This window comes from Populus euphratica, unplaced genomic scaffold, assembly GCF_000495115.2.
Source record: "Populus euphratica unplaced genomic scaffold, PopEup_1.0 scaffold75.1, whole genome shotgun sequence".
NCBI lineage: Eukaryota > Viridiplantae > Streptophyta > Magnoliopsida > Malpighiales > Salicaceae > Populus > Populus euphratica.
Genome location: NW_011499866.1, coordinates 632,033 through 647,597, shown reverse-complemented (window position 1 = coordinate 647,597; position 15,565 = coordinate 632,033). Strand labels below are relative to the sequence as shown.

General features: G+C 34.0%; 2 protein-coding genes and 1 long non-coding RNA gene across 3 annotated transcripts; all 3 read right to left on the bottom strand.

Annotated features, from left to right (window-relative positions):
* Window positions 1-1,990: 1,990 nt before the first annotated feature.
* Window positions 1,991-4,061, bottom strand: LOC105126139 (peroxidase N). Its single transcript, XM_011026898.1, has 4 exons — window positions 3,731-4,061; window positions 3,248-3,430; window positions 2,730-2,895; window positions 1,991-2,562 (listed from the first exon to the last, which is right to left on the bottom strand). The coding sequence occupies exons 1-4, from the start codon at window positions 3,944-3,946 to the stop codon at window positions 2,147-2,149; spliced, it is 981 nt and encodes a 326-aa protein (XP_011025200.1). The 5' UTR covers window positions 3,947-4,061; the 3' UTR covers window positions 1,991-2,146.
* A 3,082-nt stretch (window positions 4,062-7,143) lies between these two features.
* On the bottom strand, window positions 7,144-7,930 carry LOC105126278 (peroxidase 15-like; the record flags this gene model as incomplete). The annotated part of the gene is made up of 3 exons (XM_011027097.1): window positions 7,144-7,547; window positions 7,632-7,797; window positions 7,898-7,930. Coding segments are annotated over 3 exons (603 nt in total), but the record flags the coding sequence as incomplete, so codon positions are not given.
* A 5,261-nt stretch (window positions 7,931-13,191) lies between these two features.
* On the bottom strand, window positions 13,192-14,701 carry LOC105126140 (uncharacterized). The gene is made up of 2 exons (XR_842357.1): window positions 14,276-14,701; window positions 13,192-13,612 (listed from the first exon to the last, which is right to left on the bottom strand). It is a non-coding gene; the product is annotated as an uncharacterized LOC105126140 (long non-coding RNA).
* Between the last annotated feature and the right edge of the window lie 864 nt (window positions 14,702-15,565).

Sequence of the window (15,565 nt, the reverse complement as noted above, 5' to 3'; positions counted from 1 at the left end):
TTTAGCTTTGGCAAAATTATAAGAACATGTGATGTGGCCGGGTTTATAGACATAAGTTAAAAATTTAATATTACTAAATAAGAATTTAATCCAAATAGGAGGTTATATGCATGACCTGTTCAGGTACAAGAAGAAAAAGAAAGGGTCTAGGACGTTAGGCATGATTAGCTCTTTAAAATTTCAATAACAAAATCAATAATAAAAGATTCAATTGTTGAATCAAGTTTAAATTCTTACAGGTAATTCTATAAAAAAATCTAACTGGAGTAACCATTATACTGTTTATTGTTGAACAGACCATTAAATCTTTTATAATCTTGTTTTGAGACATGATGCTCTTGTTTAGGTTGATTTTATTATTTTTCCAATGTTTCTTTTATTCTAATTTGGATTTTTTTGTTTTGGTTATGTCATTTATGTTTTTGAATTCTTAGTTGTTTTCTAATAGAGATAGCGTTTTCTGACCTTTTTAGAAATCTTGCAGACCTTTTAAGAGGCAACAACTATATATTTTATTTTTCAGAAAATAAAACTGTGAATTGATAATTTATATATTAAACTGTCTTTGCTCATTAAATTTTCTATATTTTTTTTGTGTTGCTTGTGTCCTACTTATCTTCTGCAGACATTGGCATGTTTATTGAAACTTGCATTTCAAATTATAATGGTTTTTTTTAAATAAAAGAAAACCATGTTTCTAATCAAACAAACAATATATTTATTTGAACAGACTTCACTATCCACTGGTAAAAAATTACTGCGATATGGAACCAAAATTGCCAAGTTTTCTTTAACCAATCCGTTTTTGATGTTGTGCAAAAATATGATCCAAATGAAAGGCATAGTGTCATGTACATTCTGAATTATGCGATGATAGAAACTTCAGATTTACTGGGACCAAACATGCCTAAAGTAGGTGCAAGTATGCTACTCGAATTGCCAAATGCCATAGAAATCTGTCTGACAAAGTCACAAGGAGTGAAATCTTGCCTGGATGACCACATTTTCCATAATCATAATATTGATTCCTTATCGTTGGCAATAGATCAAGGCTTTAAGGATGGTCATATGCAGCATACAATGATTTGAATGCCAGATTTTAAACAATCAACATATATAATATTTTCGGTTTAATATGTTGCAAAAATGGAAAATCAACATTTTCCCCTCTTAATCATAGCTAAAGATACTTTTCATCAAGTCCATAGAGCTAAAATATCGAAGGATAACATTTCCAACAAATTCAGTAATATTTTGAAGGTGAAAAACCCTAATAGCATAAGTTGTTGGGGCCAATTCTTCGTGGCTCGTAAAGTTGTACAATTGGCTTAATAGACTTTGCTTCAGAACCACTTTAATGGGATTAGAGACTTTGCTGCGGAACTTTTTGTGATTTACTAGAGGCTGAAACCCAAGACCTCTTGTAAGAGAGCAGGAGGTGCATGTTATCGAACTAGAGGCTCATCGTTGACTTTGCTACAGATTGCTGAATGATGATGATCTGGCCCGAGATGATATGCTGCTAACAATGTGATAGTTTCACTCTTTTTATAGACTCATTTTATATCGTCCTGGCTGCTTAAGGCATAGATTTAGAGCTTGGCAATGATGCCCATGATTGCATCTTTAGTGCCATTTTTCTTATGTGTTATCTTCTTTTCAGGAACTTTATTGATAATCAGGACATATTAATCCCATTTAGTTCAAGAAATGTAAGTTTATCGAAGATGAGTAATGGCTTATATATTAGTATTTGATTACTATTTCGAGATAAAAGATATAAAAATAATGAAGATAAAAATAACATTTTTCTTTTTTTTTGGGAAAAAATATAACTTGACTTTAAAACTATTAAGTAATAGATTGATTTTATGTCAACTAAATATGTTTTTATTATTTATTATTTATCGTTTTTCTAGCTTAACAAGTACGAGTACAATTTGAGCTGCATGGTATTGCAATATAGAAAAGGGGAGAGAAGACAGGTATCCCATCAAAATATATAAAACCCACCTCATTATGAATTTATTCATGGACTAAAACAAGACCTGTAGTGCCTGACTTCACTGACCATACAGCTTCGATAGAGAGCAATAAACTTTTGCACATTCCTTACCTAACAAACCCTACTTTAATGAATTTCGTCTTACGAATTAACCACACTACATTTTTTCCTGATCTCTCCACTAGACCCTGTTAGCGGGCTTATATTCCCCATTCTGATCATGGAATTAGCAAAGTCATTTAAGAAAAGATTTTGATTAGCGCTATAGGCCTGAACCAGAACTTTGGTTGTCAAATTGGTACTTGAAAATAGTTCTTGGTCAGATGAGAGAAGACCCTTACTGTTTAGCAAGTTCTGGAAATAGTGGTTGTCAAATAGATCAGTGGAGTTCCGATCGAGAGCTGTAGTCTTGTTGCCATCATCAGTTAGTGGACACAGATTTTGCAGATCAGACACCATACTTGATTCCATTGTACTGTCCGGAGCACCGGTTCCCGAGAAGTTGAACAATCTGTTGTTGAAGGTGGCACATCTTGCTTGTCCAATTGTGTGAGCACCTACATGAATTTACATGATATCCAATCTTCAGCATAATGCAATTATAGATGAAAGTCACAATTTCTGATGAGAATACACAAGAACTGATGACACGCAATAACGGGGGCATTTCTTATCAAAGTTGACCACAGAGCATCATGCCGTCCATGAATATGTGATGCATTACCCGATAAGGCGACTACGTCTATGATATTTAATCCTACTGCAGCAAACTTGTTGATGATCGTATCCACATCTTCAAACGGGGAAGGAAGTTTAGCATTTGCTCCAGTCTGGTTAGCCACTAGTCCATCTCTTCTTCCGAGCAGAACTCTCCATGATTTCCCCCCACTCTGCAGCAATATTGTCATCCAAAGTCATCTATAAATGCTTCATATTCACTTGATAAACATATTATATTGGACTAACACTTGAATGGTTGTGATAATGCAACTCAAGAAAGAAAGTGAATTAGATATATATGTTATTTCAGGAAGGAAATCTTTTATCAGAGTCAGTCATATATTTGTCATGAGGAAATTCTACAATAAACACTTGCTTTGATATATATTAAGCTCATCATCTGCTGTAAGAAGTTATTAGTCCTCTCTGCAAAATTTATTAAGATCATTAACTCGCAAAATGTTTTATCTCAGGATACCTGATGTGTTCGGAAACGAGCAAGGATCTAAAGAGTAAACTTACTAGGAGGACCGAATCTCGGGCAGCTATGGCTAGTATATCAGCACAAGATACAACACCACTACATTGGCTTTCCACAGCAGTTTTTATTGCATCCACAACTTCAAATCCCCTTGCCGAGTTTATGTTAGGCAAAGCAAACTTCTCACCATCATTTCCATCCAGCAGAACTGATGCATCACAACCCTATCAAGAAGAAGACATTGTTTTTATGTCAATTATGACCTAATGATGCTTTACAGAAGTTGATTGCAAAATATATCTAAAAAAAGAAAAGTAAGTGTGCCTAAAAAGCACAAGGTGCAAGTGGAATAATTCTTAAACTCATCAATCTGAAGTCATAAAAGGCCATAGGAAATCATATTGCAACCACTCAATCCTCCAGAAATAAATCTGTTAGATGCACAGGCTTATAAGCATGGGTCTGCTTAAACTTACATTGACAAAGCAGTCATGAAAATGAAGCCGAATCATGCTTAAACTTACATTGACAAAGCAGTCATGAAAATGAAGCCGAATCAAAGAGGCTGCCATACGTGTTTCGAACTTGATAGCTTTCTGAACTTCTCTACGGACAATTTGGAGAAGGTTAGGACATGTTGTCGAATAGAAATCAGTAGTCAGTTGGGACCTGGCAACTACACATAACATCAACGTTGTCAGAAACAACGAATAACCGTTATAGCAGCTCGACCTCTTCATGGCTACTAGCTACGAAAGTTCTCTCACAAGACGTGTTGAAAGAAAACTTGTTCTAACAAGATTAAGGATCAGATACTTGAGCATTGAAAAAAACTTGAAGTTCTATTTATAACCAACATCATAGACAAATTTAATCTCAACTTGTCTACACTAATACAGCACATGTTTCTATTTAGTATTAGTGCTGGTGATGTATGGCGCCGGCTGCGGCTGGTTCCTGTGCTCAAAAGGCTGCACTAAGCTTCACCATTTGCATAGATTTTACAGACTTGAATATTTAAAATTACCGACAAACAATTTGAATGAAATAAAGTGGGTGCATTGCTATCAGATTCAATGTAGTTTAAGCATTTATTTGCAAGTTCATGAATCAAAGCACACTTAAGAGCACTAGTGTCATATTAAAATCGAAGGTACTGAGATTAAGAAGAATTCTAATTTTGTCAGCACCTGACAGGCTTAGCCACGCGAATACGGACATGTTTTTATAATTTAATGGCAGCAACTAAACATGATAAGGATAATTTCTCAATTCTGATATCTAATTAGAGAGTAGCAGCTGGAAGCTGACTTCTGCTTGATTAAATAACTGGCAATTGCCATGAACATTAAGTGTATGGCAGCTTCACTTCAACTACGGCTATTAATTATGAAGAATAATATGGAAGTGGACTGATGACAGAGCCACCTTACAATCTCTAACATTATCCAGCCACTAGAAACCATAAATTATAGCCTTTCTGCAACACCTTTTTTGGTCTTGGATCAGCTAGCTAGTGCTAGCTAGCCATAACGAGGTACTCCAGCTTATTCCTTTTGATGCAAGAGATGTTTTGCATCATCAGAAACATCTTGACATGATAATGCTAGCTAGCGACATTTCATTGTGCTCTGAAGTGAAAGGTTGGAGCTCTTCTATTTTGCTATCTCGAAAGCAAAAGCAGAAGGCCAGACCCGCAGCAAGTCAACCGGACAAACCATAAAAAGAACAAGCTAAAGTAAGAAGCTGTCTAGCACCAAGCAGTGCACCACAAAGCCAGGCCAACACTTGCATGCTTTAAATGCACAACCATAAGATGAAGATCAATACAAATCTTTGCAGGGAAATCTAAAGAACATCTCAGATTATCAGTGCAGCACAAAGATCAAAATTATAGAATTAAATCCTTAGAATCCAACAACTGAAACTCGAATATTAACGTGCCAGTCCTTAAGGATAGCACCAATGCTTATATTTCCATGTCTGCATTTCCATTCTAAACATCAGCAGCTATCTGATAGTTATTACAGCTTCAACAGAGAAGCTGCTAGTCTTTTTCTTCAAACTATTTATTGATTTTATTTATTAGGTCCCTCATATTTTATCAGTTCCTCAATTGGGTCCCTTCATCAACATCCATCGACTGTCAGTTAATGTTATCTGATCGAGGTAACTGGAACCTAATTGACTGTTCCGTTTTTCCATCCTCACATCAGAATATCATAGGGATCCAAATGGGAAACAATGAAGGATGGTGGAACACGATTGAGAATATCAGTAGTTTGGAAACTCCAATGAGAAAAGCCCTAACAGGGGGACTAATTTGAAGTGTTCCATTAAAAATCAGCATCTTCAAACAGACGACACGTAACAGAATAAGAGCAAACCACGTGTCACAAAACCCATAAAGACATTTTTCTCCTTCTGGTTCCTTAAAGACCACAAACTAACTTAACTGAACCACAACTCAAGCCTTACTTCAGATTCTTGTTCCAACAAAATATCACCAAAAAAATGGTTATAAAACTGAATGCTGCTATTAATTTAAGCTAGCAATTGAGCCCTTCTCCTACGTTATTTTTACCATAATTTTTTAAGCCTCAAAAACTCTTCAAATCATCAGGAAAAAATGCTCATGTTTGTCAATCCTCTCTAGTTGATGAACAACAACAACAATTTTCCAGAAAATCAGCTGATAAATGCCCTTATTGGAATCCAAGGCAGAGGAAAATCAGCATCACCCCAGTAACTCAATGTACATTTGTTTTTACAATCAATATTTTACAATTAAGAATAGCATAAGAACAGGCAAACAAAACGCCAAACAGAAGCTGAAGTAATTATAGAAACGGCCTAATTTTGTCGAAGAAGGCTATGCTTTTGTGTTCCTTGGGCTATTTTTAGTGGACCGTACCATTTTTAATGCGTTCTTGTAGCCTAAACTTAATGCCTTCTGCTGTTTTGCATTAAATTTGGGCCTAATTGTTATACAGAATTGCCTGCACCAAGTCTTCAAATGCCTGCAGCTCCAACGCACACACAGCGACCACACTAAATCTACACAATTCTATGGAATGCAGGCAAAGATATATAGAGCCCTTTTGGCATTACTTTAAACCTACCTGCATCTTAGGCCGTTCTTAGGGTTGAAAATAAATTCATCTTTCACTGTTTTTATTTTTTGGTGTTCCTGGCTATTTTTTGTGGACCGTACCATTTTTAATGCATTCTTGTAGCCTAAACTTATGCCTTATGCTGTTTTGCATTTAAATTTGGGCCTAATTGTTATACAGAATTGCCTGCACCAAGTCTTCAAATGCCCGCAGCTCCAACACACACACAGCGACCACACTAAATCTACACAATTCTATGGAATGTAGGCAAAGATATATAGAGCCCTTTTGGCATTACTTTAAACCTCCCGGCATCTTAGGCCGTTCTTAGGGTTGGAAATAAATCCATCTTTCAGTGTTTTTATTTTTTGGTGTCCTTAGGCTATTTTTAGTGGACCGTACCATTTTTAATGCATTCTTGTAGCCTAAACTTAATGCCTTCTGCTGTTTTGCATTTAAATTTGGGCCTAATTGTTATACAGAATTACCTGCGCCAAGTCTTCAAATGCCCGCAGCTCCAACACACACACAACGACCACACTAAATCTACAGAATTCTATGGAATGTAGGCAAAGATATAGAGCCCTTTTGGCATTGCTTTAAAACTCCCTGCATCTTAGGCCGTTCTTACGGTTGGAAATAAATCCATCTTTCACTTTTCTTTTCCTGGCAAAATAAGTAAGGTTTCTGTTAAGAACTAGCACTTGAATATCAATAGACATGCAGAAAAGCTCAATCAGAATCCAATAACTGTTAATTGTTTTTTGATAGTACCATTTTAAGAGTAGACTGCAAACTTTAAAACATTACCATCGACTTCATATTTAAATATTATTCACTCTTAGACAACGAGTCCTCACTTCTCCCTCCATCCCAGTTAGAACACTAATATAACTGATCTTAATCATGGAAGCTACAAAGCTTTCAATGAAAGCTGTCTGGTTGGCACTGAATTGGTTAACCAGCTCCACTGTATTTGATTTAGGAGTTGAAAACAGCTCCTGGTCACTTTGAAGCAGGCCTGCACTTGTTTGCAGATTGGAGAAGTATCTGTTGTCAAATGTATTCACTGTTGTTGGGTTTAGGTTAGTGAGAACTGTCCCATTTCCACCTCGAGTATCTTCAGTTGTGTTCTGCTCAAAAGTGGGATCAGGCTTCCTGGTGTTGTTGAAATCATAAAGCCGGGGAGTTAAAAACAGACACCGGACCCGGCCAAATGAATGGGCACCTAGCAAAAAAGTTATTAGACACCAGTTATTAAATTCGTTCACGTTATTTGAAAATATATGCTTATATATCAAGATTTAATTACCAGACAACGCCACCAGGTCTCTACTGTCTAGTCCAACAGCAGCAAATTTGGATGCAGTCGCAATGAGGGGATCAAATGGACTTGGAAGGGCCTTATTTGCACCAGTTTGGCTAGCTGTCAGGCCATCCTTTCTTCCTAGAAAGCTCTCCCAAGAAGGGCCTTCAAACTTGCAATTAATAAACAAAGAAGAACGATAAACTTAGATCTTTGTTTTGAAAAAAATTGGCAGAAAATAATAATAATCAAACTAAGCGGTAGTTACATACCAGGGCAACTGATTGTTGGGCTGCAACGGTAGTTCAGGAATTATCCTTGTGATTGGTTTCCCATACGCATATATATGTTACAACATGTAATTATTTCTTTCCGATATGTACACCTTGAATTAATAGTGAAGGGGAAAAAACTCCTAATCGATCACCCATGAGATATATAATTAAGAACAAAATAATTATACACAACCACCAAGCTCAGAATCTTTCCAATTCAGTAATACAAATATGATGGGTTTACACATACACACCCACCCACCCACCCACACCCACACCCCTTATAGTCAATGAAGTTCTTTCTGTTGGAAATAAAAGCGGAAACAAAGGAGGAATTGAAAGGATAAATAATAGAGCTACAGCTCAATACCAGAGGCAAATCTTAGTTATATTTCCTTCTTGTTTTGCTCACCTTTTATAGTACAAGGAAGAGTAAAAGAACTACAAAGGTTAATTAATGAAGTAGAAACACTTCCTTTTAATAAAAGACCATAAAAGTTAATAAAAGGCAACTGAAAAAAACCATAAATGATAATAACATACATTGAACATTACAAATTATATTTAACACCCTCTTTTAATTTGTAATCTTAAAAAATTTCTTGAATTACTGAAACTTCTAAAATGGAACAACTTTGATGAGGATGTCTGCAGGTAGACCATAAACGTTGTTAAATTCTAGCTGGATCTCTTTCTTGCTAACCATCTCTCTAATGAAATGATACCTCAACTCTATATGTTTTGATCTTACATGACAAACAGGATTCTTGGCTATAGTAATAACTAACATATTATCACATAAAATAGTGGAAGGATCAAGAATACTTTACTGTAGATCACACAGGATTCTTCTTAACCAAATTGACTGATAAATAACTTCATTTGTTGCCATATACTCTGCCTTTGCAGAAGATAAGGCTATAAAACTTTGCTTCTTTGAACACCAAGATATTATATTTGTTCCAAGACAAAACACATATCTAGATGTACTCTTTCTATTATTATAGCTTCTTGTCCAATCACTATTAGAATAGCCAATCAACCTATTTTCATCTTGTTATTTATACATGATTCCATGATTTTTGATTTCTTTAAGATATTGTAAGATCCTTTTAGCTATTGCAAGGTAAAGTTTGCTGGGATTCTCCATAAATCTAGAGATAATGCTGACAAAATAAAGTATATTAGGTCTTGAATTTGTGAGGTAGATTAAGGACCCAATAAGGCTTCTAAAATACTTTGAATCAATCTCTGCTGCACCATCATCCTATAGTAACTTCTTATTTGCTACTATTGAAGATGTTATTAGTTTATACTCTAACATATTGAATTTCTTTAAGAGATCTGTAACATACTTGTGAAATAAAATTTTTTCGAGGAGATTGCTTCACTTGAATACTAAGAAAATATCTCATTAAGCCAAGATCTGACATTTCAAATTCTTTCATCATAGCAGTCTTGAATTTTGCAATCATATCCTTACTTGTTCTTGCAAAAATCAGATCATTAATATAGAGACAAATCATTATAAAATCTTCTCCCTTCTTCTTTATATAGAGTGATGGTTTGGATTGAATTCTGCTTAAACTATTATGATGAAGATAAAAATCAATTTTATGATTCCACGTTTTTGGAGCCTGTTTTAATTTATATAAAGCTTTATAAAGTCTATAAACTTTATCTTCTTCTCCTTTTAATTCATATCCAAGAGGCTGCTGAACATAGACTTCCTCTTGCAATTCACCATTAAGAAAGGCTGATTCAACATCAAGCTAAAACACTTATAAATAAAGTTGTGCAGCTAAGGCAAGAACAATTCTAATAGTTTCCATCCTTGCAATACGTGTAAAGATTTCTATAAAATCAACTCTAGGCTGTTGAGAATAACCTTTAGCAACAATTCTAGCCTTATACTTATAAATGCTGCTATCTTCATTGTATTTAATCTTGAACAGCCATTTTAACCCCACTGTTTTCTCTCTTTTTTTATAGCAAATCTACCAACTTCCATGTCTGATTCTTTTTTATACTTATCATCTCTTTATTCATAGTTTTCCTCCATTCTTCCTTTCTTACTGCTTCTTCAAAATTGTGAGGTTCACTTGAAAAGAAAGCAACATGACAAGAGTTGTACATATCAATTAATGAACAAACTCTTGTATGAGGAGTTTTTAAATCTAATTCATCAATATAACTTAATGAGCTTCCTCCATTCTGCAAAATTAAACCAGTTTTGATTTAAAAATTAGAAACGTCAAGCTACTCTAACGCTTGAGGTAACTTCAGACTTGTCTTTTTAGAATTAACAAAATCTTCCCATTTCCAAGTAGTAGTTTCATCAAAGATAACATCCTTGAATAGCAGTAACTGATCTTTTTTAGGATTGAAAAGTCAGAAACCTTTTGATTCATCGTTATAGCCAATAAAGATGAGCTTCTCACTTTTCTCATCAAACTTGTCTATGCTTTAAGAAAGAATAAGAGCATAAACAATGCTGCCAAAAACTTTATGATGGCTAACATCATGCTTTCTCTTGTGCAATGCTTTAAATGAAGTTTCATTATTGATTGCTTTTGTTGGAGAGCGATTGAGAATGTAAGCTGCAGTGTTAACAACTTCTGCCCAAAATTTATTATAAAGTCCTTTTCTTTTTAGCATGCTTCTTGTCATTTCCTCAATAATTCTATTCTTCCTCTCTGTAACTCCATTCTGCTGAGGTGTATGTCTGACTATAAGTTACCTTTGAATGCCATTCTCTTTACAGTAATCAACAAAAGGCTTGTGAATGAAATCTCCTTCATGGTCTGTCCTTAGAGTTTTCATTTGACATCCACTTTGCTTTTCTACAAGAGCTTTGAATTACAGAAAGACAGAGAAAACATTTGATTTCTTTTTAAGAAAATAGATCTAGATCATTCTGGAAAAGTCATCAACAAAAAGTAGAAAATATATCTTATTATTCAGAGATGGTGTATGCATAAAACCATAAATGTTTGCATAAACCAATTCAAATGGTGCTTTAGCTTTCCAGGCTGTCTTTAGAAAGGGAAACCAATGCATTTTTCCATACACAGATCCTTTACAAATCCCAACTTGATTCTAGATAAAAGGCAAACCAGAGACCAAATCCTTCTTCTTTAATAACTGCAAGCCCTTATAATTTAAGTGCCCATATCTTAAGTGCCAAAGTTGAGAATCATCAAGATGTTCACTCCTCGTAGCAACATGATGAAGGGATTTCATGTTAAAAGGAAAGATATTATTAGAACTCATCTTAACCACAAGTACTTTCTGATTTGTGTTCTTATTATAAATCTCACACCGAGCATCATAAAAAAAAAAAAACCAGTCTATAACCTCTTCTCATCATTTGTCCCACACTCAATAGATTCTGACTAATTCTAGGAGAGTAAAACACATCATGAATGCATTTTTTATTACCTTCATTTGAGTGGATTACAACATCACTTCTTCCTTTTATCTCCACCTTTTTGTTGTTGTCAAGTTCAACATAAGAAGAAAATTCTTCATCAAGAGTTTCAAAGCTTAAGTGATCACCAGTAATATGATGACTATAACCACTATCAAGATACCAAACTTTTTCTTCTTTATGTTCTGTATTCATACAGGAACATAATAATTGATCTTCTTCCTATGAAAAATTTGCTGTATTGTTCTCTCCATAGCCACCTTTCTTATCTTTGAGCCAATAATTTCAGACAGAGTGAGTGGAATTTTTATATCAGGTACACTTGAAGAAACAATCTTGAGTTTTATGACCAATTCTCTTGCAAATAGAGCAATATCAATTGTTGCCTACTCTTGGTTAAAAATTCATTCTTCCTCTTCTTCTACCGTGATTCTGACTTTTTCTTGCTCTTCCACATGAGTCCCTTCTATAAAACAATCTTCTTCCTCTATGATGATGAAAACTTGCTCCCTTTCTGTCAGAAAAATTGGCTTTGATTTGAAAAGCCTACTCCATTGGTTGCTTGCTTAATAGTTTACCCTTTGTTCATGCACTTCTAAAGATCTCATCAATTCATGAATTGAAAGTTTTGACATGTCTTTTATTTCTTCAATAACAGCAACTATATTTCCAAATTTTTATGGCAAACTCTTGAGAATCTTCTCTGCAATTCTTTAATATAAAACATTGTTTTCATAACTTTTGATTTGATTGATAATTTTAGTGGTTCTAGAAGAGAAGTCTTTAACCACCTCACTATCTTTCTTTGTAAGATTTTCAAACTCTCTCCATAAATTTTGCAGCCGAATAAATATGGCTTTTTGAGAGCCCTGAAATTCATTTCTTAATATCTCCCATGCTTCTCTTGCCTTCTTAATAGAGAACATCATAGTATAGATGGATTTGCTTACTCCTTGTTGTATTATTCTCAAGGCAATTACATTTCTTTGCATATTCTGCTTGTAATCCTTTACGTCTTCTTCTAACTAGTTCGTATAAGATCCTTCCTAGGGTGGTTCTGCAAACCCCTCGTCAACTAATGTCCATAAGTCCTGTGAAATGAAGATAGTCTCTATTTGAGAACTTCAGTATTTTTAATGATTTCCATCGAAGATAGGAATCTGCGTAGTTGTATAGGAGAAGGCAGAGATGCCAAATGAAGAAGCTATAGAAGAAACCAAATGGCATTGATACTAAATTTATTGGAAATAAAAGCGAAAACTAAAAAGGAGGAATTGAAAGGATAAATGGTAGAGCTATAGCTCAATACCAGAGGCAAATCTTAGTTATATTTCCTTGCTGTTCTGCTCACCTTTTATAGTACAAGGAAGAGTAAAAATACTACAAAGCTTAATTAATGAAGAAGTAGAAACACTTCCTCTTAATAAAAGACCATAAAAGCTAATAAAAGACAACTAAAAAAACCATAAAAGATAATAACATACATTGAATGTTACAAATTGTATTTAACACTTTCTGCCCTAAAATGACTATTGTATAAAATGGTAACGCGTTGAATTCAGTATAGGTAGCAATCAATTTCAGTTTCCTTCTTAAGAGCACACACACACACACACACACACACACATTTTCATCGTCACATACAGTTTTTGGATTGCAACCAGAAATGTTTCCCTTGAAAGGACCAGTACCACAACATGCATGCATGCGACCTTAATCTCCTTGAAACCCTCACAAAATTTAAATGAAATGCTGACAATTAGAACACACGTAGGAAGCTATATGCAAGCTTTAGCAGAGAAACCATGAGGTGTTTATGTGTTTTGGCTGCAATCCAAAAACCGTATGTTACCATTTTATACGGTAGTCATTTTTAGAATGATCCTAGGTAGAAATGTCTAGTATCTTGAATAATTTTTTCTTTTTTAATTTTCCAAAGAAGAGATTCAAAAGAGAACACTAATTTTGATTTGACTACAAATCATCATTTATTTATTGTCTATGATATTTTTATTCAAGAAATTAGCCACCGCTAATTTGCTGAAGGTGGTGATGGGAATGGAACGAGACTCCCATACGATGGTAGATCCTTTTTGTGATTGACACAGCGCGCAACAACCTGAACTAGGAATATGAAGACCATCAAAGACGACACAAGTGCCTGTACTAAACCCATGTAGTCGGCATCTTGAATCGCAATCCGCTGGTACGTAGCAAGCATCAGTGGTAATATGTCCACACTTCTATCCTTCGTTACTGTCGATGCCTAAAAAAAAAAGTCACTAAAAATAACACACACAAATATTAGTAGGGAGTTTATGCAAATTACTAAACACTAGGAAGAGATTGAATATGAGAACTGCCGTAGAAAGTAATTTCTTGGAAACCATTGCCAAGATGACTCTTTGAAAGAATAAAGAACATAATGTTTAGAGAGGCTAGGGATGAGCATTTCCGGTTCGGTCCGGTTTTCACTCAAAAAACTAACCAAACTAATTTATTTATTCATTTTTAAATCAAAACCGGTTCAAACTGACTAGTTTCGGTTTGGTTCGGTTCGGTTAATTGAAAGGAAAAACCGAAAAAAAACCGATTTCATTTTGGCTAAGCATATCGAGCATGTTTTCTAAAATTGAAAATCAGGAAGCCAGAAAGAATAAGAGTCAAACAAAAATTTGAAAAAAATAATTGTTACAACATCCATTACAGTAATCGCAACATGAGCATACTATGACAAATCAACAACCTTGTAAATAAATATAGAAAATGAATACATAATAGATCTACAGAAATAAAAAAAAAAGTAAGCAGAGACAAAAATTAAAAGATAAAGATTGAAGAGAGGAGGGCTCCAGAGCTACTGTTTGGTTGTTAATTCATGAGCTTAGTCGACTATGCTTAAAGAAAAGAATAAAAAAATTGAAAGATAATGATAGTTTGTTCACCAGATCTACTTTGGGGAAGGAGGGGGTGTTGTACTTAAAGCCTTAAAGAAAGGTTGAGAGAGATGAGAGATGAAGATATTGAGGGAGGGCTGTGAGAAAGGTTGAGAGATGAAGATGGAGGGCTGTGAGAACGATTGAGAGATGTGAGAAAGGTTGAGAGATGAGAGACGAGAGATGAAAATGGGAGGGGGGGCCGGTGCTGAGAAATGAAAATTGAGAAACATGGGCGAGAAAGGTTGAGAGTGAAGATGAGGTGGAGGCTGTGTTGAGAGATGAAGATTGTGAAACATGGATGGCGGCTAGGGTTTAGAAAGGAGAAGGGGAAAGTTGAAAAGTAGGTATTTATAGTATTATTGATTTTTTTATTTGAACTAGTTCGGTTCGGTTTGATTTATTTGATTTCAACCTTTTAAAACCAAAACCGAACCGAACTGGCTTGTTTTTTAATTTTTCTAATTAGTTTAATAGGTTTTTTTATAATTCTGTTTTTTCAGTTATTTTTTTCTTGTTTTCTCGGTTTAAGCAGTTTTTTTATTTTTTTGCTCACACCTAAAAAAGGCTATATATTTATATTTGATTTCTCCTTTTTTTTTTGAAGATCCTAATGTTGTTTCTATTTTGAATAATATAAATTTGAATTTGAATAATTTGTTACCATAAAATATTTTTTTACCATAAAATGATTTGAATAAATTATAAGAATTAACATCAAAATCTAATTAAAACCACTCTTTTAAAACTAAACCCAACCTAGTTGGAAAATTTAAGCCATAACTTGGATGATTCAAAACCTAGATTAGGTTAGGATTCAATAATGATAGAAGAAAAATTGATTCAGTATAACCCGATTAAAAATTTAGGTTGACTTACAATTTAGTCAGCTCATAAAAAATATAGTTAAAACCCATTAAATTTTTTATTTTTTTAAATAATAAAATTTTTTATTTTTTTTATTTATAAAATAAAAAAATAGAGTTAACTATGGACTTGTCCTGAGTTGAGCTTATAAACTATAATTAAAACAATCTTGACTAGTTGTATCTATAATAAAATAGTCTTTAAAAAATATTTTAAATAAATTTTTTTCTTAATAAATATAATAAAAAAAAATACCTTTTCAATTGTGTTTATAAAAAGAACAAAATCTATGAGAATTTCATTGATATCTTCCCAAAAATCGCTTTCATTTAACCAATGGATCCCTACATTAACAAAAATGGATCCCATAAGAACTAAATTTATAGTATGAAATCACTTTGATATATTATAAAATTATATAATATACTAAAA